This window comes from Paramisgurnus dabryanus, chromosome 18 (assembly GCF_030506205.2).
Source record: "Paramisgurnus dabryanus chromosome 18, PD_genome_1.1, whole genome shotgun sequence".
In the NCBI taxonomy this organism is placed as follows: Eukaryota; Metazoa; Chordata; class Actinopteri; order Cypriniformes; family Cobitidae; genus Paramisgurnus; species Paramisgurnus dabryanus.
In genome coordinates, this window is record NC_133354.1 from 34,793,533 (window position 1) to 34,817,273 (window position 23,741).

At 39.1% G+C, this 23,741-nt stretch overlaps 1 protein-coding gene across 1 annotated transcript; it reads right to left on the reverse strand.

Annotated features, from left to right (window-relative positions):
- Nucleotides 1–42: 42 nt before the first annotated feature.
- On the reverse strand, nt 43–23,144 carry LOC135750952 (uncharacterized). The gene is made up of 7 exons (XM_065269943.2): nt 23,005–23,144; nt 6,985–7,902; nt 6,767–6,863; nt 6,494–6,595; nt 5,190–5,365; nt 4,963–5,064; nt 43–864 (listed from the first exon to the last, which is right to left on the reverse strand). The coding sequence occupies exons 2-7, from the start codon at nt 7,896–7,898 to the stop codon at nt 93–95; spliced, it is 2,163 nt and encodes a 720-aa protein (XP_065126015.1). The 5' UTR covers nt 7,899–7,902; nt 23,005–23,144; the 3' UTR covers nt 43–92.
- Nucleotides 23,145–23,741: the final 597 nt, after the last annotated feature.

The window sequence follows — 23,741 nt, forward strand, 5'->3', positions numbered from 1 at the left end:
AAAAGACAGTGGCAGCAAGGGGGAAAACTAAGCATGTTGGCTAGGCAGAGCATAGGTATTGTCAAAGAAACATGTATTATCCCTCTACAAGATCAACCACGTTTTTTCTTCTTTTTCACCATGTAAGTTACAGTGACTGCATCTTTTGCTTTTTTGACCCTTTTACGATAATTATGAAGTGCAGTCACTTTTCTTTTTCTTGACAATTTGCTAAACTGTGAAAAAACTAATTTGTGTGCTCTCTGTATTAAACTGTGCACTTCCTTATCCTCATGAAATTTTTCTGATTGGCTCCACTCATGAAGATCTGTGAGCATGTGTTGCAGTGTTACTTTTTTTTTCTCACTGGATTTTGGGCAGGGCGGATCATCAAATATGTTCTCACAGGATGTTGTGTAGATAATGTTGTGAACTAAGACACACACACACACCTCTCCATAGCTACTTGCAATGCATGTGCAAAATTTGTTCCCTTTACAATGTACAATTCCTACACTCCCATCAAAATGATATACAGTAAGGTCTTCGTTATCTGTGGAGTAGGATTCACTGTCAACCATTTTTCTTGCTGCTTCTGCCCTAAGGTCTTGAATTACAAGTCCTTGTTTCTCTGCAATGATTTTTGAGAAAATTAAGTGTTTGCACACAGATCCACACTGGAATATTTTGCAATCGCAATTATGCATCACCAAGTCAACTCTGTGAGATTGTGTGCTTATATCTGGTGGAACCAAACACACTCCATTTTCATTTATCTCCACTTTTGCATCCAAGCCTTTTGCAATCATGCAATGCGCAGCATTTGTGGTCTCTTCAGTGTTCCCTCCTTTTATTCGTCCAGTGTCTGTCAGTTCATCTAGGTAACTGAACAATTAAATTAAATTAAAGAACAAGTTATCAAACGATTTAGACTTTTTAGACATTTGTTATACCCTTAGATCAGTGCTTCCCAATCCTGGTCCTAGAGGCCCCCTGACAGAAATGTTTAGATGTCTCCTTATTTAAAACACCCAATTCAACTTATCAGCCTACTTCAAAAATGGTAAACATGTAAAACATGTAAAAAATGGTAAACAAAGCTGATGAGTTAAATCAGGTGTGTTAAATAAGGAGACATCTAAAACTTTCTGGGAGGGGGGCCTCGAGGACCAGGATTGGGAAGCACTGCCTTAGACATTTGTATGGAGCAGTGGCGGCTCGTGACTGCTCTTCTGAGGATGCGCTTATTCAAAATAAGTGTTCGGATTGTCACGTGTGGTTCCCTTTTCCAAAATATGTGTCCTGCGTGTGGAGAGATCCTGTGTGCATCACATGTTTTGTCAAAATAAGTGCTGTAGACGCGTCAAAACCGTTTATGATAAAAGAGACGCTCACGTTCTCTAAATACACGCAAGACACTCCCTTAACAGTAAACTCTGATTATGCATGAGATTATGCGAGTATCTGGCAAACGAGAGCCTCTCTGTTCAAGTTCAAGGCAGCAGGCACTTATTTTGGCATGACACGTGATGTACACACGATCTCTCAAAGCGTAGAACACATATTTTGAAATGACGAACCACACACATGACAAGCTACATACACGTTGTGACGAACTTCGCATCATGCGCTTCAAAAAAAGAAGTCACCAGCCGTCACTGGTATGGAGCTGACAGACCTCTTTACTAAATGTTTCCATAATAGTCCAGGCAAACTAACTCATTTTGGAGCAAAAAATAGAAGTAATTGTAAAAGAATTTTTTTCAGCATAGATCATTTATATGAGGTGTCCAGAACAACATACTAAAAGTCCTAAGAAATCCTAGTTGAGGAAATATGTTAATTTCTCATCAATCCGAAATGTGTGCCAATAAGGCCAGACTACAATACACCCCAATGGGGCAATTTTTTTCCTTTACTCCTATCAAAATGAAACTTTACACAATGAAAGTACCCATGAAAAGTAAAATTTTTTGTATTACAAGTTGCTTTGAAAATTAAATTTAATATGCATATGAGCTATACACTAATCGAATATGCCCAAAATACACCCAAAAGTAACTTTTTGGTATTACAAGTTTCTTTTGAAATGAATTTGAATATCCACATGAGCTTTACACTTATTTAATATGTCCTAATTTGCATAGGCAGAAACATAATTCATATGTTTGATAAATATATCAGCCCAATGTTCATCCAATCATCCTGCTGCTTTTAGACTGGCCTCTAACCTGAAAACTGCCTGGCTTGGTAAGTCCTGCCAGCTGTATAACCCCCACCGGTATAATCTTCAGGGTCACGGAGGAACACAAGCCTGAACAGAAGGGGAGAGTTGTGTTTTTTGTGTGTGTTTTTGTTATTACATTTTTTTATGTTTTTTATCCAGCCTGGATCCTCAACCCCTTCTCTGTGGCTTTTGGTTCGGGCACCCCCATATCATTTCCTGGTTTGTTCTTTACTTGGTTCTTCCACTCTGGGTTATATTCATCTGATAAAATTGCCTCACTAAAGCAATCTGAATTGCAGCACTAGCAAAATCTGTACAATTTAAATGCATGTTAAGCTAAAAAATAGATCAATACAGTAAATTTATTAACAAAACACAAGAAAGACTGATTCCTTTTTTCTTAAGGTCACTAGTATAACAGCATAAATGTACCTGAGGTTTCCTTGCAGCATTGATATGGGTAAAAAAAATTGCATTACAAAATACATTCATTACAATGCAGTGCAATTGGCCATTTATTTTGTTGGGGCACTATTATGAGTCAGTGCTGAAACAATTTATATAAAATCCTCTTATGTTTCAGAATTTAAATGACATTTTTATTAAGAATGTGTAATTGATTGTTTTCCATACTTACATTTTAATTAGGGAACGAAAACCTATACCATATTATAGATTTTTATTTAAAAGCAACTAAATGATTTCAGACTTTTTCCATTCAAGATGACACATCGAGCTCTTCAAACAATCCAACCACAATCATTTTGAGGCTGTAATTCTACATCTCGTCTATTTGGCATAGGAAAGGGATGGCACTGAAAAAAGTAAAGAATGACACGAGCTTTCTCAAACAAGCTAAGGTGTTTAGCCAGTCACAGGAAAATGTGGGAAAAGACATCATCATTGCAGGTGAAAAAGCTCTAGTATCACTGTATGGGGGCAAAAGGATGAATCACTGGACATGCTGAGATAACAGGCAATTCTTTATTAAAGTAACTCAGAACTCATCTCCAGTGGAAGCTCAATCTCTTCCTCCAACGTCAGCAGCTGCAAAGTTCCATAGTCGTTGGGTCTTTTACCAAATGATGAAGTGGAAAGGGGGAAGTGAACCTATGGACCCAAAACCTTGGGGGTGCCATGTTTTGGATGGGAGATTAATGCCAATAATGACTGATCAGCCAAGCAGCGTAACGAGCCAACACCATGTCAATTTTTTCCCAGGCTGGGAGGACCAGCTTAAACCAGCTACTGCCACCTTAAATCAGCAAAAACCAGTTACCAGCTTATGCTGGTCTTAGCCGAATTTTTGTTAATCACTGCTGTGACTAAACCAATACGCATAGGTCTAAAAGGTACCAAATTGTGAAAAGCGCTATATAAATAAAATTGAATCGAAAAAAATTAAATACATAAATAAGATGCTCACTTACATTTTAGGCTATAGCGTTACATTATAACCACATTATACTTTATAGCGGCATTTTCCGGGCTTCAGATCTGGATGGCATGATGCACACAGCAGCTCTAAACTTCAGCTCAATCATTACATTTGCAGAAAGATTGATCCATACCATTTAAAATCATGTTTACTTACTGCTGCACTTTTGGAGTTGATAGTTACGTCCACTGTAGTTGCAAGAAAGACTGCAGCACAAAGAGATGCACATGCAAAAAACATGGACCCCCTTGCACTAACATTTGTGGAAAATGTTGTGGTAATAGCTGTACAAACTCACAGTTGCCTGATTTATCAGATGAATATGACCCAGAGGGGAAGAACTAAGCAAAGAACAAACCAGGAACTGATATAGGAGGTGCCAGAACCATGAGCCACAGAGAAGGGGATCCAGGCTGGATTTAAAAAAAGATGTAAAAACAAAATCACCAAAAAACAAAAACACGAAAAAGGCCTCCCCTTCTGTTGCTACCTTGTTGTGGTGGGGAGGCTTGTGTTCCTCCGTGACCCTGAAGATTATACCGGTGGGGGTTATACAGCTGGCAGGAACTACCAAGCCAGGCAGTTTTCAGGTTAGAGGCCAGTCTAAAAGCAGCAGGATGATTGGATGAACATTGGGCCGATATATTTATCATATGAATGATGTTTCTGCCTATGCAAATTAGGACATATTAAATAAGTGTAAAGCTCATGTGGATATTCAAATTCATTTCAAAAGAAACTTGTAATACCAAAAAGTTACTTTTGGGTGTATTTTGGGCATATTCGATTAGTGTATAGCTCATTTGCATATTAAATTTAATTTTCAAAGCAACTTGTAATACAAAAAAAATTTACTTTTCATGGGTACTTTCATTGTGTAAAGTTTCATTTTGATAGGAGTAAAGGAAAAAAATAGCCCCATTGGGTTGTACTGTAGTATGGCCTTATTGACACACATTTCGGATTGATGAGAAATTAACATATTTCCTCAACTAGGATTTCTTAGGACTTTTAGTATGTTGTTCTGGACACCTCATAGAAATGATCTATGGTGAAAAAAATTCTTTTACAATTAGTCTGTCGTAAAACGCTATTTTGCCTGGACTATAAGTGCTGTTTAAAGTAATTGACAATGAAAAGGCTATAGAGAATAGCTAATGTTTATACTAGAGCTTCCTGTATCCAAACAACTTGGTTGTGACTAGAGGTAATATATATGCAATATATAATCAGTGTACCACAACTTGGTCACATGATTTCTGTACTTACAATTTAGCACCATAATAAAAGTAATAAAATAAAATTAACTTATATTTACCTGTAATATTTTTGGACATCACCACATAGCAAGCGAAGAAGCTTATCAATCCTGTTATTCATTCTTCCCTTAAGAAACTGGTATTTCATTGTGAGAAAAAATCTGTGTACAAAAGTTAAAACATTTAGAACATCCTTAATTAATATTTGTAATGAATATATCATGTTATTCACACTATATTTTAAAAAGTAATTTGAGGGCAAGATGTTATAATTTTAATAGTTGACCTCTCTGCCTTGTTGTTGGTTTCGCTGTTGTGGTGATAGAACGTCCTTCCAAAATTGGACCACAAACCTCCCATACAAATCCACTGATTCTTGAGGTAGGTTGATACATGTGAACTGCCCAGACAGGTATCAATCTCTTCACACTTTCTAGCTGACATGCTGTTAAACTCCTCTTCCTGTAAAAAAACAACACCACAGCATTGTAAAGTTATGCCACCCTATGTTTACACACATTTAAAGGGATAGTCCACTCAAGGTTGAAATTTTTCATTTTGTTACACATGTCATAATTTACTCACCCTCATTTCACTCCAAACCTATATGAGTTTATTTCTGCAGTTAGAACACAATAGATATTTGGAAGATATTAAGATCTTTTGAATAATGTTATTTTTTTGTAATAAAACTTAATTGAGTTCAATACAACATTATACCCCATTGACTTCCATACAGAGCATGTGAGTGGAGCGTAACGGGGAGTGAACGAGGAGGTAGTGTGTGAAATATAGGCAGAACGGGTTTTTATATAAAGGCTGGATTGATCCCTCTGTCTCGCTCCGGTTCCGCTCTGATATCGCTCACACCACGAGTGTAGGGCATGCGCAAGGAAAGGTGGTCACAACGAGGAGTGGGTTTGCTGCGTGTTGATTTGCCTACAGTATGTTAACAGACACGCTGCCTGCGGAATACGCGGGTGGACCGCACCTGATATGCGCGTATTCTGCAGGCAGCGTGTCTGTTAACATAGGCAAATGGCCGCACCATTCACGCAACAAACCAGCTCCATGTCTGCCATGCAGGCAGTGTGTCCCAGGCAGGCTTCTGTTGAAAACAGCAGGTGTTAGGCATGTAGAGGAATTTTAAATTTGAGCGAGCATGGAGCGATTTCACAGGAGCATGATGAAATTGTAGGTGAGCGGGAAACGGAACTGAGCAACGTGGTCTGGTCCGACTTTGAGTGGTGAAGCAGAGTTAGCGAACACCCACGTGAGCGGGGAGTGGAATTTCTCACCGCTCAGTTCCGCTCACATGCTCTGCTTCCATATACTATTGGCAGGAAAAATTCTACTGCAAAAGAAAAATAAATAAAATTAATTGTAATGACTTGAGGATGAGCAAAGAGTGTTAAATTGCCTTTTAAAAATGTATGTTCCCCCATTTTTTTTTACTTTTAACACAACAAAGTAAAACAAAATATAAACTTGACCAATCCTATTAGAATCCATAGTATACAATTCAATATTTATTTTCATTATGGAAATGATTTCTAAAGAATAAAGTGATTTATGTTATACAAATATTACCGTTAAACAGGATTTCATTGACACCATTGCTTGAATTACAATATTTCGTTGATTCACTGACAAGTTTCCTCCATCTCTTCTAACCATCCACCTATGCACAGCCTACAAAAAACATTCAATAGCTAGTAAAGACATTTTATTATGACCTTTTAAATCAAATTTAAGTTTTAAAATGAATAGGTCTGTGACAGGTGATACTTTTCTTTATTTTAACTCAATACTGCTAATTAAAGACCCAAAATAGAGGGAAAAAATACAGTAGGATATATCTACCTGGAGTACATGAAACCAGCAAAGAAGAATCTTGGCTGTTGGAAAAACTCTTCTTAATGCATTGAGTTCCTTAAGGTCACGGTCAATCATTATCGACCTACATGATGAGAAATTAAGAAGGAATTCAGATTTACATCTGTATTTTGTCAAAATGAACAGCTTGTGTAAAAAAGTAGCTTACAATTTGCTGTCTTTATGCAAGTTTTTTTAATTCTGACCTGGGAAGAAATCCAGGGTTGTGTTCTGTGAGCTTTTCCAAGCAGAAAGCAAGTATGTCCGCTGATTCCTCACTCACAATAAAATAAGCAAATGGGACCGCTCTTCCAATACTGTTGGTCAATAAAAGTGCATAAAATGCATAACCATATGCTGTCATGGCTTTGTAAGTGGCATCCATGAATACCATGGTGTGAGCATGTTCTCGAAGTACATCTTTTTGCCAGGGCGTCTGTACTACAATTATTAGTGGTTGATTATCACTCAATGGCTGGTAAAAACAAATGTTTTCCTGCAGCTCAGATGTGACTAGCTTGTCCACACTAATGCAGTCTTTCGCATCAGGAAAACTAAGAGCATTAATGCTCTTCTTGATTAATCGAATATCTTCAGGTGTAACGTAATAGCGCCGGTTATATTTGTCCATATGTCCATGACGCTCTGCCCAGTCCACACATTTTAAAAGTGTTTCTGAAATTGACTGTCCTTGATCAAGCCACATTTCTATAAAACTTAACAACTCTGGATCAATGCGATTTTTAACACCCTCTTCTTTCATGCACACATCATGTCCATTGTGTTGAAGCATTTTGTTGACCACCGCACCTGTGAAACAACCGTCTTTGATGATTTTAATAGACACATAAGCTTTGCAAGAATTAGCTCTTGTCTTTGTTGGTTCTCCTTTGCTTTTCCCACTTGCTTCAGTTGATCTTTCACATGCAAAGTAAAAGTAGTTTTTATGAGTAGACACAGGGGACCTGAAGATGCTTTTTGTTTCCTCTTCCAGTTTCTCAATGTAACCCTGCATGAAGTCAGTCTCCTCCCCAGAAAAAGATATGACCTCCTGAATGACTCGAGTATCCTTTACTTTTTTTACCTTTCGCCTTATCCCTTCAAGCCAAATATTCTCCATTATCCTGAAAAGTACAAAAATAAATAAATAAAAAGGCACAAAATTCAAGATATAAATACAAGCACATATGGTAGGTAGATTAATAATTAAAATCTCTCCTGAATATTTTGTACAAAACAATAACACTGACAAAAGCAGCGATAGAGGCCTACTGAGTACCCCTGCCCTAGGGCTGGGCGGTATGACGGTATATTCCGTTACCACGGAATAAAATGTCAGACGTAACATATTTTTCTATTCCGTCTATTCCGCGGAATGCAAATAGGTGGGCGTGGCTAACTCTGCCCTCCAGCATGTTAGAATGAGTGTGACGGAGAAACATGTAAAATAGTAAACTTATAAAAAATTAACGAGTTATTTCTGTAATTTTTATAATGAGTGCCAGTGAATCCACCGCGGGTCACGCAGCGAGACTCTTGCTTGCTCGCTCTCGCGCGCTCTCTCTCTCTCTCGCGCGCGCTCTCTCTCCTCATGCAGCAGCCGGCCGGTCTCTCGCGTGCAGAGGTCTCTCTAGGCAAGCGCAAGGAGCTGCGACGCCAAATAAAGAGTTCTTCTCGCACATAATGCTAATAGTTGTAAAGTTTTCTGAACTTTAAGCATGCTAAGACGAAACTCGCGTTTATATCAGTGACACGTGCGATGATGGAGCGATGTAGTTTGACGCGCCATTTGCTTGTACAAACATATTTGATCGGAAAGACGAGAAAGAGATGCAAATGTTAAGGTCTAATAGAAGGTAAAGGGCGTCAAGACCTTAAAACAAACTTTATGACATCATAGCACCTGTCACATTTATAATATCTAGAGCTTCTTCTCTCATATACAGGTATTTATCCTGTCTGTAGGTTTTTGCATATACTTATACCTGTTCATTTTACATATTGCATATGTTTAATGTAATGTATGCATAAATACAAAATACAATGAAGCCATACATAGCTTCAATAGTCTATAAAGTTAATTACTCAATTAAAAACAAGATTCAATGCTCATATTTTAAAACTGTGGTGAGCATTTAGTTAAAAGCTATAGTGAGTGGTGTATTTCTGTACATTTTTATCATCAAAAAACAATATAAACTGAAAAACATGTATACCGTGAAACATTCCGTTCCGTGAAATAAAATGACTCATTCCGTGGAATAGATTTTTGGTCATTCCGCCCACCCCTACCCTGCCCTAAGAGCAGCGCCTAAACTAAAAATAACAGTGATTTAAATGTATTGAGTACTCCTGCCCTGAGAGCAGCGAGTAATACACTAAAATAACAGTGATTTGAATCTATTGAGTAATCCTGCCCTGAGAGCAGCGAGTAATAAACTAAAAATAACAGCATTTTGAATCTATTGAGTAATCCTGCCCTTAGAGCAGTGAGTAATACACTAAAATAACAGTGATTTTAATCTATTGAGAAATCCTGCCCTGAGAGCAGCGAGTAATACACCAAAATAACAGCGATTTGAATCTACTGAGTAATCCTGCCCTGAGAGCAGCGCGTAATAAACTAAAAATAACAGCATTTTGAATCTATTGAGTAATCCTGCCCTTAGAGCAGTGAGTAATACACTAAAATAACAGTGATTTTAATCTATTGAGAAATCCTGCCCTGAGAGCAGCGAGTAATACACCAAAATAACAGCGATTTGAATCTACTGAGTAATCCTGCCCTGAGAGCAGCGCGTAATAAACTAAAAATAACAGCATTTTGAATCTATTGAGTAATCCTGCCCTTAGAGCAGTGAGTAATACACTAAAATAACAGTGATTTTAATCTATTGAGAAATCCTGCCCTGAGAGCAGTGAGTAATCCACTAAAATAACAGCGATTTTAATCTATTGAGTAATCCTGCCCTGAGAGCAGCGAGTAATACACCAAAATAACAGCGATTTGAATCTACTGAGTAATCCTGCCCTGAGAGCAGCGCGTAATAAACTAAAAATAACAGCATTTTGAATCTATTGAGTAATCCTGCCCTGAGAGCAGTGAGTAATACACTAAAATAACAGCGATTTTAATCTATTGAGTAATCCTGCCCTGAGAGCAGTGAGTAATACACTAAAATAACTGTGATTTTAATCTATTGAGTAATCCTGCCCTGAGAGCAGTGAGTAATACACTAAAATAACAGCGATTTTAATCTATTGAGTAATCCTGCCCTGAGAGCAGTGAATAATACACTAAAATAACAGTGATTTGAATCTATTGAGTAATCCTGCCCTGAGAGCAGCGAGTAATACACCAAAATAACAGCGATTTGAATCTACTGAGTAATCCTGCCCTGAGAGCAGCGCGTAATAAACTAAAAATAACAGCATTTTGAATCTATTGAGTAATCCTGCCCTGAGAGCAGCGAGTAATACACTAAAATAACAGTGATTTGAATCTATTGAGTAATCCTACCCTGAGAGCAGTAATACACTAAAATAACAACAATTTGACTCTAGTGAGTAATCCTGCCCTGAGAGCAGTAATACACTAAAATAACAGCGATTTTAATCTATTGAGTAATCCTGCCCTGAGAGCAGTGAGTAATACACTAAAATAACAGTGATTTTAATCTATTGAGTAATCCTGCCCTGAGAGCAGTAATACACTAAAATAACAACAATTTGAATCTAGTGAATAATCCTGCCCTGAGAGCAGTAATACACTAAAATAACAGCGATTTTAATCTATTGAGTAATCCTGCCCTGAGAGCAGTGAGTAACAAACTAAAATAACAACAATTTTAATCTATTGAGTAATTCTGCCCTGAGAGCAGTGAGTAATACACTAAAATAACAGTGATTTTAATCTATTGAGTAATCCTGCCCTGAGAGCAGTGAGTAACAAACTAAAATAACAACAATTTTAATCTATTGAGTAATCCTGCCCTGAGAGCAGTGAGTAATAAACTAAAAAACAGCTATTTTAATCTATTGAGTAATCCTCCATTGAGAGCAGCATGCAATACACAAATGTTACTGAATATTCTGCCATTTTCAAACGTTATGACAATGCCCTGTATTAATGTTCACACAATGTTTAAAACAACTGTTTTCTATATTGACCTTTTTGCTCGTTATGTAAATTCTACCTCAATTTCTAAAATAACAGCGATTTGAATCTATTGAGTAATCCTGCCCTGAGGAGCAGTGAGTAATACCCTAAAATAACAGCGATTTTCCTCTATTGAGTACTCCTGCCCCAGCACGTAGTTCACTATCAATAACACAGCTATATGAACCTATTAAGTACTTCTGCCCTAAGAGCAGCGCGTAGTTCACTATCAATAACACAGCGATATGAACCGTACTCCTGCCCTAAGAGCAGCGCGTAGTTCACTATCAATAACACAGCGATATGAACCTAGTACTCCTGCGCTAAGAGCAGCGCGTTGTTCACTATCAATAACACAGCTATATGAACCTATTAAGTACTTCTGCCCTAAGAGCAGCGCGTAGTTCACTATCAATAACACAGCGATATGAACCTATTAGGTACTCCTGCCCTAAGAGCAGCGCGTTGTTCACTATCAATAACACAGCGATATGAACCCATTAAGTACTCCTGCCCTAAGAGCAGCGCGTAGTTCACTATCAATAACACATCGATATGAACCCATTAAGTACTTCTGCCCTAAGAGCAGCGCGTTGTTCACTATCAATAACACAGCGATATTAACCCATTAAGTACTCCTGCCCTAAGAGCAGCGCGTAGTTCACTATCAATAACACAGCGATATGAACCCATTAAGTACTCCTGCCCTAAGAGCAGCGCGTTGTTCACTATCAATAACACAGCGATATGAACCCATTAAGTACTCCTGCCCTAAGAGCAGCGCGTTGTTCACTATCAATAACACAGCTATATGAACCTATTAAGTACTCCTGCCCTAAGAGCAGCGCGTAGTTCACTATCAATAACACAGCGATATGAACTAAGGGTGTCACGATTTCGATTTTATATCGAAATCGATCGAAATTAAGTCACAGCTTCGAACTTCGAATTAAAAAATGGGATCGTCGATGCTGCCACGCCCCCATGTCACGTCCGGTCGGCTTGCCAAGAGAGGGAAAGAAACTCTCAGAGATGCCTTTAAAAACATCTGTCCAGCGGAACGCGATCATATTTTAAACACGAGGGATGCTACAACTCCTTGAAATGCATATCATAAACAGGATTACTACCTAGTGATCTGCCTTTGGACAGAGCGCAGCTCTCTGCACGTGCGCAAGAGTGAGAGAGGCGCAAAGATGCAGCGGATTATATTTGAAACAAAAGGGATAGTTTGCCTCAGCTCGCATGAAACGCATAAAACTGAACAAATACATAAGGATTACTACTTTAGTTTATGTTTAGACTTCGGAAAGATGCGCGAGCGCGTGCACGTGAGACAGAGAGAAGCGCAGCTGCTTATGATGCTGGATTTATTTCAGATGCTATGAGTCCAAGACACGCGCATTAAGTTCATGTGCATTAATGTGCGTGCAAGAAGGAATTCTCTCTCTACAAGCTCTCGCGTTAAGTGAAGCCCACAAACCCCCATGCGAGTTGTGAAATGTGCATGTTAATGTTAAACTATAATAATAATAATAAATAATGGCATATCATTTTTGTCTTTAAAAAAAAGTAAAAATCGAGAATCGGATCGAATCGTGACCTTAGAATCGAAAACTTAATCGAATCGAGGATTTGAAGAATCGTGACACCCCTAATATGAACCCATTAAGTACTTCTGCCCTAAGAGCAGCGCGTTGTTCACTATCAATAACACAGCTATATGAACCTATTAAGTACTCCTGCCCTAAGAGCAGCGAGTAGTTCACTATCAATAACACATCGATATGAACCCATTAAGTACTCCTGCCCTAAGAGCAGCGCGTAGTTCACTATCAATAACACAGCAATATGAACCTATTAAGTACTCCTGCCCTAAGAGCAGCGCGTAGTTCACTATCAATAACACATCGATATGAACCCATTAAGTACTCCTGCCCTAAGAGCAGCGCGTTGTTCACTATCAATAACACAGCGATATGAACCCATTAAGTACTTCTGCCCTAAGAGCAGCTCGTAGTTCACTATCAATAACACAGCGATATGAACCTATTAAGTACTCCTGCCCTAAGAGCAGCGCGTAGTTCACTATCAATAACACATCGATATGAACCCATTAAGTACTCCTGCCCTAAGAGCAGCGCGTTGTTCACTATCAATAACACAGCGATATGAACCCATTAAGTACTTCTGCCCTAAGAGCAGCTCGTAGTTCACTATCAATAACACAGCTATATGAACCCATTAAGTACTCCTGCCCTAAGAGCAGCGCGTAGTTCACTATCAGTAACACATCGATATGAACCCATTAAGTACTCCTGCCCTAAGAGCAGCGCGTTGTTCACTATCAATAACACAGCTATATGAACCTATTAAGTACTCCTGCCCTAAGAGCAGCGCGTAGTTCACTATCAATAACACAGCTATATGAACCCCAGTGTTTCCTCTAGGATTTTTTCCAGCTGTGGCGGCAGGGGGCGCCCATGATGATTATAAATGTACATTATTTTTTTTAATGTAGAAAATAGGCTACAGTAAACTAACATGTGTTTTTTATCATTTTCATGCTGTCATTTACTTTTCCTTATATTAATAGCATATTGCTTTTCTATGTTTGATCTAAACTGTATTTTCTTAAAAAATACGTAAGTTTTATAGCTTCATACGGATCTTTCATTGTAGTTTTAATGTAGTGTGCAAGTTCGTGCTCGGGTTTAGCGTTACAGAGCTGTTGCAAAGTCACGCACAGTCCTGTTTGATAATCCGCACCGCTGTGATTGACAGAACACCCGACATCAGCAGCAATTTATTCCACACCCGGGCTGTTTGACATAAAGAGCCCGACCCGGTCACACCGCAAATCGCGCAGTTATAGAAACCTTTATGCTCTTCGCAGACAGATCTTAAACACAAATAAGCACGGGGACATTTAAAAACTGTTACCTGTCGGAATCGAGTCGAATTCTGTTCTTGGATGTTAGACCCGCAGTTCACGCTCGCATATTGAGTCCCGACCTGGATCTACAACGCATATAACACGTTAATATTATTACACCCGTTACATCAAATATTAGAAGTTTCACCCGCGGGTACCCCGACCCTGTTGTTTCGTCTGAAAACAGATGAAACAGTCTCACCGTCTGCCTCCAGTTTTTATTACCAACGTCCGTCTCTTCCACGGGAATAATGTAAGTTTCCTTCCAAACAGATTCGACTAATGTCTTGCAGTCCTTTATGAGTTGTATTCAGTATTTAGCCTTTTGTTTTTGGACAAACATCTTATCATTTAATGTGAAACTTTGTGAGTGTCGATCTAAAGCACAGAAGATTGACTGACAGCTGAGCGGTCAGCTGCGCTTATAGCCTATATTCTGAATAACTAATGGCCAGATAAGTTGATAATATGAGTACAGTGATTACAAATGAATGTCCAAAAAACTCGTAATATGTTAAATCGAAAGATTAATCATGTCATTTCTCGCAGCCCCGCGCTGCGTCCGTGTAAATGCGCCTGTGAACAGCATACGCGTGATGACCTTGCAACTTAAATTACCCTAAATTTATTGTCATAAAGATAAAAGTAAAATAACATTCGAATCTGTAAATTGTGTATTTTTATTTATGTGAACTCACAATAAGGAGAAAACCTTGTGCTTATTTAAAATCATTAAAAACATGACGTGTTTTCTGCTGCTTTGGTTTAACAGCGCGTCACAAAGAACAGAAACTCAAATACTTTTTTATTCGTTTTGTCAATCTGATAACTATTTAAGTGTAACATATTTCGTGTAGGCTTATTTATTTTATTATTATTTCTCAAAACAGAGACGTAGCCTATCATCTGTTGATTTAAATCTATTTGTGCATGAAACTAAACCCATGGGGGAAATTATGATATTTAAGGTGATTTATTTATAAATGAGTGAACAACGCGAATCCAGAAAGGAATTTTTTTCTTTCTTGCTGGGCGGACATTTCGGTATAGCTTTATTTATTTTGCGAGCTTCCGCCGCGGGTTTTGTCTAGAAGGGATACAGAAAATGCCAAAAAGTTTAGGATTAGATTTGGAGGTAGGATTTTTAGGATGAAAACAGCGGCTCTGGCTACATGAGATACACACGCATCCTACAATCCTGTGAAATGTTGTGTTTAGAGTTGGGTTTGGGTGAAGGATTAGGATTAAACAGTGCTCATCCGGCGAGATTTCGTTTGCTGTATCCCTTCTATCCACAACCGCAAGCGTGGCGGGGATGTTTTAGGCGTGGCGGGCCGCCACGGTTGATTGTATATAGCGGAAACACTGAACCCATTAAGTACTCCTGCCCTAAGAGCAGCGCGTTGTTCACTATCAATAACACAGCAATATGAACCCCTTAAGTACTTCTGCCCTAAGAGCAGCTCGTAGTTCACTATCAATAACACAGCTATATGAACCCATTAAGTACTCCTGCCTAGTGCTGGGCGATAATTCGATAACGATAATTTTACTGATATAAACATTTTTGATAAAACGATAAGGACAGTTCGATAAGTGATCGATAATGTTTACGCACTGTGCGTAATGTTGCGCGAGCACTTCCGGATGCGGCACGCGCTCTTGGTTTACAATCACAGTGACAGTTAGACTTGAAGGAGTGGAAGATGAGGCAAGTTATTCATTTATTAGTAGAGACCTATGATTTTCGCGATGCGGATAACGCGGACGGAATCACGGAATCCAAATGCGCGGAAACATTTTCTTGTGTGTAATGTTGGACGCGCAAACAGGGTTCGTCAAACACAGCAGACACAATAGGTGCAGTATACTGTACTTTCATTCAGCGTCCACAGCTTTAAAAGTGTATTTACAGGACATTCACAAATTCAGGAAACTGAGGAAAAGCAGCAGATCCACCACTGCAGTGAATATAGTGTTTGCGTATGTGCGCTCCCACAGCAACGTGACACTCTTGACATCCATTTATCAGCGTGTATAGCTCGTATATGTATAACACACGCGTGATCAATGAACTAAGTTTTCTTTCTTGTTTAAGTGAACATAAACAGCTGTTACTCAGTATATTGAAACTTAAAGCAGTCTGTCTTGGGTCTTAAAGTGACAGTAGTCTGCTGCTTTTGTGTCAGAAATGTGTTGATTTCATAACAAATAGATTTACATTTAATACAGATGCATTAAAACAAGATTTTAGTATTTGTATTTGTCATGTTCTGAATAAAAAGTAGTTTAAAACCATTATTAACTGTCTGGTTTTTACAATTTTCATTCAGGAGCAAAAATCTGCCTTTAAATTTGACAGGAGTAAAGATTTGTTATTTATCATGATAATTATTGATATCGACTGATATGGAAAACATTTTCTCGATAATTTTTTTGGTCATATTGCCCCGCCCTACTCCTGCCCTAAGAGCAGCGCGTAGTTCACTATCAATAACACAGCGATATGAACCCATTAAGTACTTCTGCCCTAAGAGCAGCGCGTAGTTCACTATCAATAACACAGCGATATGAACCCATTAAGTACTCCTGCCCTAAGAGCAGCGCGTTGTTCACTATCAATAACACAGCGATATGAACCCATTAAGTACTTCTGCCCTAAGAGCAGCTCGTAGTTCACTATCAATAACACAGCTATATGAACCCATTAAGTACTTCTGCCCTAAGAGCAGCTCGTAGTTCACTATCAATAACACAGCTATATGAACCCATTAAGTACTTCTGCCCTAAGAGCAGCGCGTAGTTCACTATCAATAACACAGCGATATGAACCCATTAAGTACTTCTGCCCTAAGAGCAGCGCGTAGTTCACTATCAATAACACAGCGATATGAACCCATTAAGTACTCCTGCCCTAAGAGCAGCGCGTTGTTCACTATCAATAACACAGCGATATGAACCCATTAAGTACTTCTGCCCTAAGAGCAGCTCGTAGTTCACTATCAATAACACAGCTATATGAACCCATTAAGTACTTCTGCCCTAAGAGCAGCTCGTAGTTCACTATCAATAACACAGCTATATGAACCCATTAAGTACTTCTGCCCTAAGAGCAGCGCGTAGTTCACTATCAATAACACAGCGATATGAACCCATTAAGTACTCCTGCCCTAAGAGCAGCGCGTTGTTCACTATCAATAACACAGCGATATGAACCCATTAAGTACTCCTGCCCTAAGAGCAGCGTGTTGTTCACTATCAATAACACATCGATATGAACCCATTAAGTACTCCTGCCCTAAGAGCAGCGCGTTGTTCACTATCAATAACACAGCGATATGAACCCATTAAGTACTCCTGCCCTAAGAGCAGCGCGTTGTTCACTATCAATAACACAGCTATATGAACCCATTAAGTACTCCTGCCCTAAGAGCAGCGCGTAGTTCACTATCAATAACACAGCGATATGAACCCATTAAGTACTCCTGCCCTAAGAGCAGCGCGTAGTTCACTATCAATTACACAGCGATATGAACCCATTAAGTACTCCTGCCCTAAGAGCAGCGCGTTGTTCACTATCAATAACACAGCGATATGAACCCATTAAGTACTCCTGCCCTAAGAGCAGCGCGTAGTTCACTATCAATAACACAGCGATATGAACCCATTAAGTACTCCTGCCTAGGGGTGGGCGATAAACCGGTAGACAAAATTAACCAGTAGAAATTTGTCAACCGGTAGAGATTTTGGACTATCGTTTCTATCGAGGTTACGTGCCCACGTCACGCTCCTGTGCGTGTGGTCGCGAAAACGTAACGTTTGTACACGTATTTAAGCACTGCAGTTTTAAAACAAGTTATTTTAAGCCATTGAAACACAGACAACAGATCTGTATGCGTGCGTTCTTTCTGTGTGTCAGGAGCGGACAAGTCGCGCAACCGCTGCTCTTTCTGTCTGTGAGGAGCGCGCAAGTCGCGCGACCTCTGCTTATTAAGCTCGTGAGCATTTTTCCCGCTTTATTGGCCTTAAGTACACATATGCGTCAAAATTCCCGTCTTTGCAAGCATCATCATAAACACGACCAGTAAGGTCTTAAGAGAAAGTAAACAGCTAAAAGAGAAAGCGCATGTGTAACAGTGTATTGGATCCGGACTTTGGTCTTAAAGGGGAAGTTACCTAATTTTGCTCCTGTCTGTCACTCGTGTTAATCAAACAGCATTGAGAAAAAAATCTCTCACTGCTCCTGATTAAATCACTTTTCTACCTTAAATAAAAATATATATAGGCCTATACATACATGCATAATTATTTATTATCATTCTTATTGACTGTGTATCTTCAGAGAGCTTGAGTTTTGTTTGTTTTTATCTTCTTTCTATGCTTGTATATGTTTTTTGTGAGAATTATGAACATTTCTATGGTATTAAAGATTTAAACCTTATTAAAACATAAAATACTCTACCGTGATACATATCGTTATCATGATATAAAATTAATCCTATCGTGATAGAAGATTTTGGTCATATCGCCCACCCCTACTCCTGCCCTAAGAGCAGCGCGTTGTTCACTATCAATAACACAGCGATATGAACCCATTAAGTACTTCTGCCCTAAGAGCAGCTCGTAGTTCACTATCAATAACACAGCTATATGAACCCATTAAGTACTTCTGCCCTAAGAGCAGCGCGTAGTTCACTATCAATAACACAGCGATATGAACCCATTAAGTACTTCTGCCCTAAGAGCAGCGCGTTGTACACTATCAATAACACAGCGATATGAACCCATTAAGTACTTCTGCCCTAAGAGCAGCTCGTAGTTCACTATCAATAACACAGCTATATGAACCCATTAAGTACTTCTGCCCTAAGAGCAGCTCGTAGTTCACTATCAATAACACAGCTATATGAACCCATTAAGTACTTCTGCCCTAAGAGCAGCGCGTAGTTCACTATCAATAACACAGCGATATGAACCCATTAAGTACTCCTGCCCTAAGAGCAGCGCGTTGTTCACTATCAATAACACAGCGATATGAACCCATTAAGTACTCCTGCCCTAAGAGCAGCGTGTTGTTCACTATCAATAACACATCGATATGAACCCATTAAGTACTCCTGCCCTAAGAGCAGCGCGTTGTTCACTATCAATAACACAGCGATATGAACCCATTAAGTACTCCTGCCCTAAGAGCAGCGCGTTGTTCACTATCAATAACACAGCTATATGAACCCATTAAGTACTCCTGCCCTAAGAGCAGCGCGTAGTTCACTATCAATAACACAGCGATATGAACCCATTAAGTACTCCTGCCCTAAGAGCAGCGCGTAGTTCACTATCAATTACACAGCGATATGAACCCATTAAGTACTCCTGCCCTAAGAGCAGCGCGTTGTTCACTATCAATAACACAGCGATATGAACCCATTAAGTACTCCTGCCCTAAGAGCAGCGCGTAGTTCACTATCAATAACACAGCGATATGAACCCATTAAGTACTCCTGCCTAGGGGTGGGCGATAAACCGGTAGACAAAATTAACCAGTAGAAATTTGTCAACCGGTAGAGATTTTGGACTATCGTTTCTATCGAGGTTACGTGCCCACGTCACGCTCCTGTGCGTGTGGTCGCGAAAACGTAACGTTTGTACACGTATTTAAGCACTGCAGTTTTAAAACAAGTTATTTTAAGCCATTGAAACACAGACAACAGATCTGTATGCGTGCGTTCTTTCTGTGTGTCAGGAGCGGACAAGTCGCGCAACCGCTGCTCTTTCTGTCTGTGAGGAGCGCGCAAGTCGCGCGACCTCTGCTTATTAAGCTCGTGAGCATTTTTCCCGCTTTATTGGCCTTAAGTACACATATGCGTCAAAATTCCCGTCTTTGCAAGCATCATCATAAACACGACCAGTAAGGTCTTAAGAGAAAGTAAACAGCTAAAAGAGAAAGCGCATGTGTAACAGTGTATTGGATCCGGACTTTGGTCTTAAAGGGGAAGTTACCTAATTTTGCTCCTGTCTGTCACTCGTGTTAATCAAACAGCATTGAGAAAAAAATCTCTCACTGCTCCTGATTAAATCACTTTTCTACCTTAAATAAAAATATATATAGGCCTATACATACATGCATAATTATTTATTATCATTCTTATTGACTGTGTATCTTCAGAGAGCTTGAGTTTTGTTTGTTTTTATCTTCTTTCTATGCTTGTATATGTTTTTTGTGAGAATTATGAACATTTCTATGGTATTAAAGATTTAAACCTTATTAAAACATAAAATACTCTACCGTGATACATATCGTTATCATGATATAAAATTAATCCTATCGTGATAGAAGATTTTGGTCATATCGCCCACCCCTACTCCTGCCCTAAGAGCAGCGCGTTGTTCACTATCAATAACACAGCGATATGAACCCATTAAGTACTTCTGCCCTAAGAGCAGCTCGTAGTTCACTATCAATAACACAGCTATATGAACCCATTAAGTACTTCTGCCCTAAGAGCAGCGCGTAGTTCACTATCAATAACACAGCGATATGAACCCATTAAGTACTTCTGCCCTAAGAGCAGCGCGTTGTTCACTATCAATAACACAGCGATATGAACCCATTAAGTACTCCTGCCCTAAGAGCAGCGCGTTGTTCACTATCAATAACACAGCGATATGAACCCATTAAGTACTTCTGCCCTAAGAGCAGCTCGTAGTTCACTATCAATAACACAGCTATATGAACCCATTAAGTACTTCTGCCCTAAGAGCAGCTCGTAGTTCACTATCAATAACACAGCTATATGAACCCATTAAGTACTTCTGCCCTAAGAGCAGCGCGTAGTTCACTATCAATAACACAGCGATATGAACCCATTAAGTACTCCTGCCCTAAGAGCAGCGCGTTGTTCACTATCAATAACACAGCGATATGAACCCATTAAGTACTCCTGCCCTAAGAGCAGCGCGTTGTTCACTATCAATAACACATCGATATGAACCCATTAAGTACTCCTGCCCTAAGAGCAGCGCGTTGTTCACTATCAATAACACAGCGATATGAACCCATTAAGTACTCCTGCCCTAAGAGCAGCGCGTTGTTCACTATCAATAACACAGCTATATGAACCCATTAAGTACTCCTGCCCTAAGAGCAGCGCGTAGTTCACTATCAATAACACAGCGATATGAACCCATTAAGTACTCCTGCCCTAAGAGCAGCGCGTAGTTCACTATCAATTACACAGCGATATGAACCTATTAAAGGAATAGTCTACTCATTTTCAATATTAAAATATGTTATTACCTTAACTAAGAACTGTTGATACATCCCTCTATCATCTGTGTGCGTGCACGTAAGCGCTGGAGCGCGCTGCGACGCTTCAATAGCATTTAGCTTAGCCCCATTTATTCAATTGTACCATTTAGATATAAAGTTAGAAGTGACCAAACACATCAACGTTTTTCCTATTTAAGACGAGTAGTTATACGAGCAAGTTTGGTGGTACAAAATAAAACGTAGGGCTTTTCTAAGCGGATTTAAAAGAGGAACTATATTTTATGGCGTAATAGCACTTTTGGGAGTACTTCGACTCGCCTGAAAAGTCCGCTCCCCTTCTCACTCTCATAATGGGAGAGGGAGGGTGTTACTGCGCCGAGTCGAAGTACTCCCAAAAGTGCTATTACGCCATAAAATATAGTTCCTCTTTTAAATCCGCTTAGAAAAGCGCTACGTTTTATTTTGTACCACCAAACTTGCTCGTATAACTACTCGTCTTAAATAGGAAAAACGTTGATGTGTTTGGTCACTTCTAACTTTATATCTAAATGGTACAATTGAATGAATGGGGCTAAGCTAAATGCTATCGAGGCGTCGCAGCGCGCTCCAGCGCTTACGTGCACGCACACAGATGATAGAGGGATGTATCAACAGTTCTTAGTTAAGGTAATAACATATTTTAATATTGAAAATGAGTAGACTATTCCTTTAAGTACTCCTGCCCTAAGAGCAGCTCACTATCAATAACACAGCGATATGAACCTATTAAGTACTCCTGCCCTAAGAGCAGCGCGTAGTTCACTTTCAATAACACAGCTATATGAACCCATTAAGTACTCCTGCCCTAAGAGCAGCGCGTAGTTCACTATCAATAACACAGCGATATGAACCCATTAAGTACTCCTGCCCTAAGAGCAGCGCGTAGTTCACTATCAATAACACAGCGATATGAACCTATTAAGTACTCCTGCCCTAAGAGCAGCGCGTAGTTCACTTTCAATAACACAGCTATATGAACCCATTAAGTACTCCTGCCCTAAGAGCAGCGCGTAGTTCACTATCAATAACACAGCGATATGAACCCATTAAGTACTCCTGCCCTAAGAGCAGCGCGTAGTTAAGTACTTCTGCCCTAAGAGCAGCGCGTAGTTCACTTTCAATAACACAGCTATATGAACCCATTAAGTACTCCTGCCCTAAGAGCAGCGCGTAGTTCACTATCAATAACACAGCGATATGAACCCATTAAGTACTCCTGCCCTAAGAGCAGCGCGTTGTTCACTATCAATAACACAGCGATATGAACCTATTAAGTACTTCTGCCCTAAGAGCAGCGCGTAGTTCACTATCAATAACACAGCGATATGAACCCATTAAGTACTTCTGCCCTAAGAGCAGCGCGTTGTTCACTATCAATAACACAGCAATATGAACATATTAAGTACTTCTGCCTATTTTCTATATTGACTTTTTTGCTTGTTATGTAAATCCTACCTCAATTTCTAAAATGACAGCGATTTGAATCTAACGTTATTGGTTACTCCTGCAACGAGAACAGCGATAGGGCGGGAGATGTAAGTTGTTGACCGTAAAATATCGCGGAGATTTGAAAGAGTTCTGTTCTCACATCAATTTAACAGACAGCAAGGTACTGTAGCATTAGAAAAGCATGTTTTACACCAGTTTCCCCGTAAATTAATCAGATTTGTTGTGATCGACTGATGAAACAGTCAAATCAAATTGCACAACACGATATTTAGACGATGATGAGTAGTTCTGTGCATTTTTAATGTTAGCTTATTATCTAAGTAAACGTTAGATGATGTTGAATTTGAACAAAATATAATTATAAATGAACTTACCTTGCAATAAATGCGTTCTCCCACAAAAATATATGTCTTGTATTCCGCGTAACGTAACGTATTCCTCAATCCCTCTGCAGCACGTTCAAACGTCTTGACCCCGCCCTTGCTTCGGTTTCATTGGATGAAGCTGTTAACCAATCATTTTCCTTTCTGCCCTCAGAACATGTTTGAGTAAGCAAAACTCCTATCTGCAAAATGCAATGTGTAAAGTGTGCAAGGAAAAAGAAGAGGGGATTTTACATATGTTCTTATTTTGCACAGAATTGGAGAATTTTTTAAGGAAATCTAAAAGTATGATTAAAGATTTAATTGTGGATTGGAATTAAAATGAAATTGAATGGAACAGAGTGGTTATGTTTGGTTGGGAAAAGAAATGTCAAAACAAGAAGTTTATAAATCTGTGTATAATGATGATGAAAAGTGCAATTTGGGAAAGGAGAACTGTGGCAAAAAAAGAAAACATTGTGATGGATGTTTGGAATGTTTTTAAAAGGAGAACAGAATCATATATAGAAAAACTGTATGTGCATTTTAAGTGTACAAAAATGTTGCAAACTTTTTATGATGTTTTTACAAGAGAAGTCTGTTGTGTTTTAGAGGAAATAAACTGGAAGTTACCAGATGCTGATGAAAACCCTATTTCAGTTTGGATGCAAGTGATTTTAAGGGTGTAAATAAGTAATGTATGTAAATGTTTGAATGTATTATTTATGGTTTTGATTTTTGTGCTGTAC

What these genes read in the sequence shown, in the direction of transcription:
- LOC135750952 (XM_065269943.2), bottom strand. Translation starts at nt 7,898, where the DNA reads ATGGAGAATATTTGGCTTGAAGGGATAAGGCGAAAGGTAAAAAAAGTA. An exon ending in AACCCTGGATTTCTTCCCAG is followed by an intron (nt 6,864 to 6,984) that starts GTCAGAATTAAA and finishes CTCATCATGTAG; the next exon opens with GTCGATAATGATTGACCGTG. An exon ending in ACCAACAACAAGGCAGAGAG is followed by an intron (nt 5,065 to 5,189) that starts GTCAACTATTAA and finishes TTTTGTACACAG; the next exon opens with ATTTTTTCTCACAATGAAAT.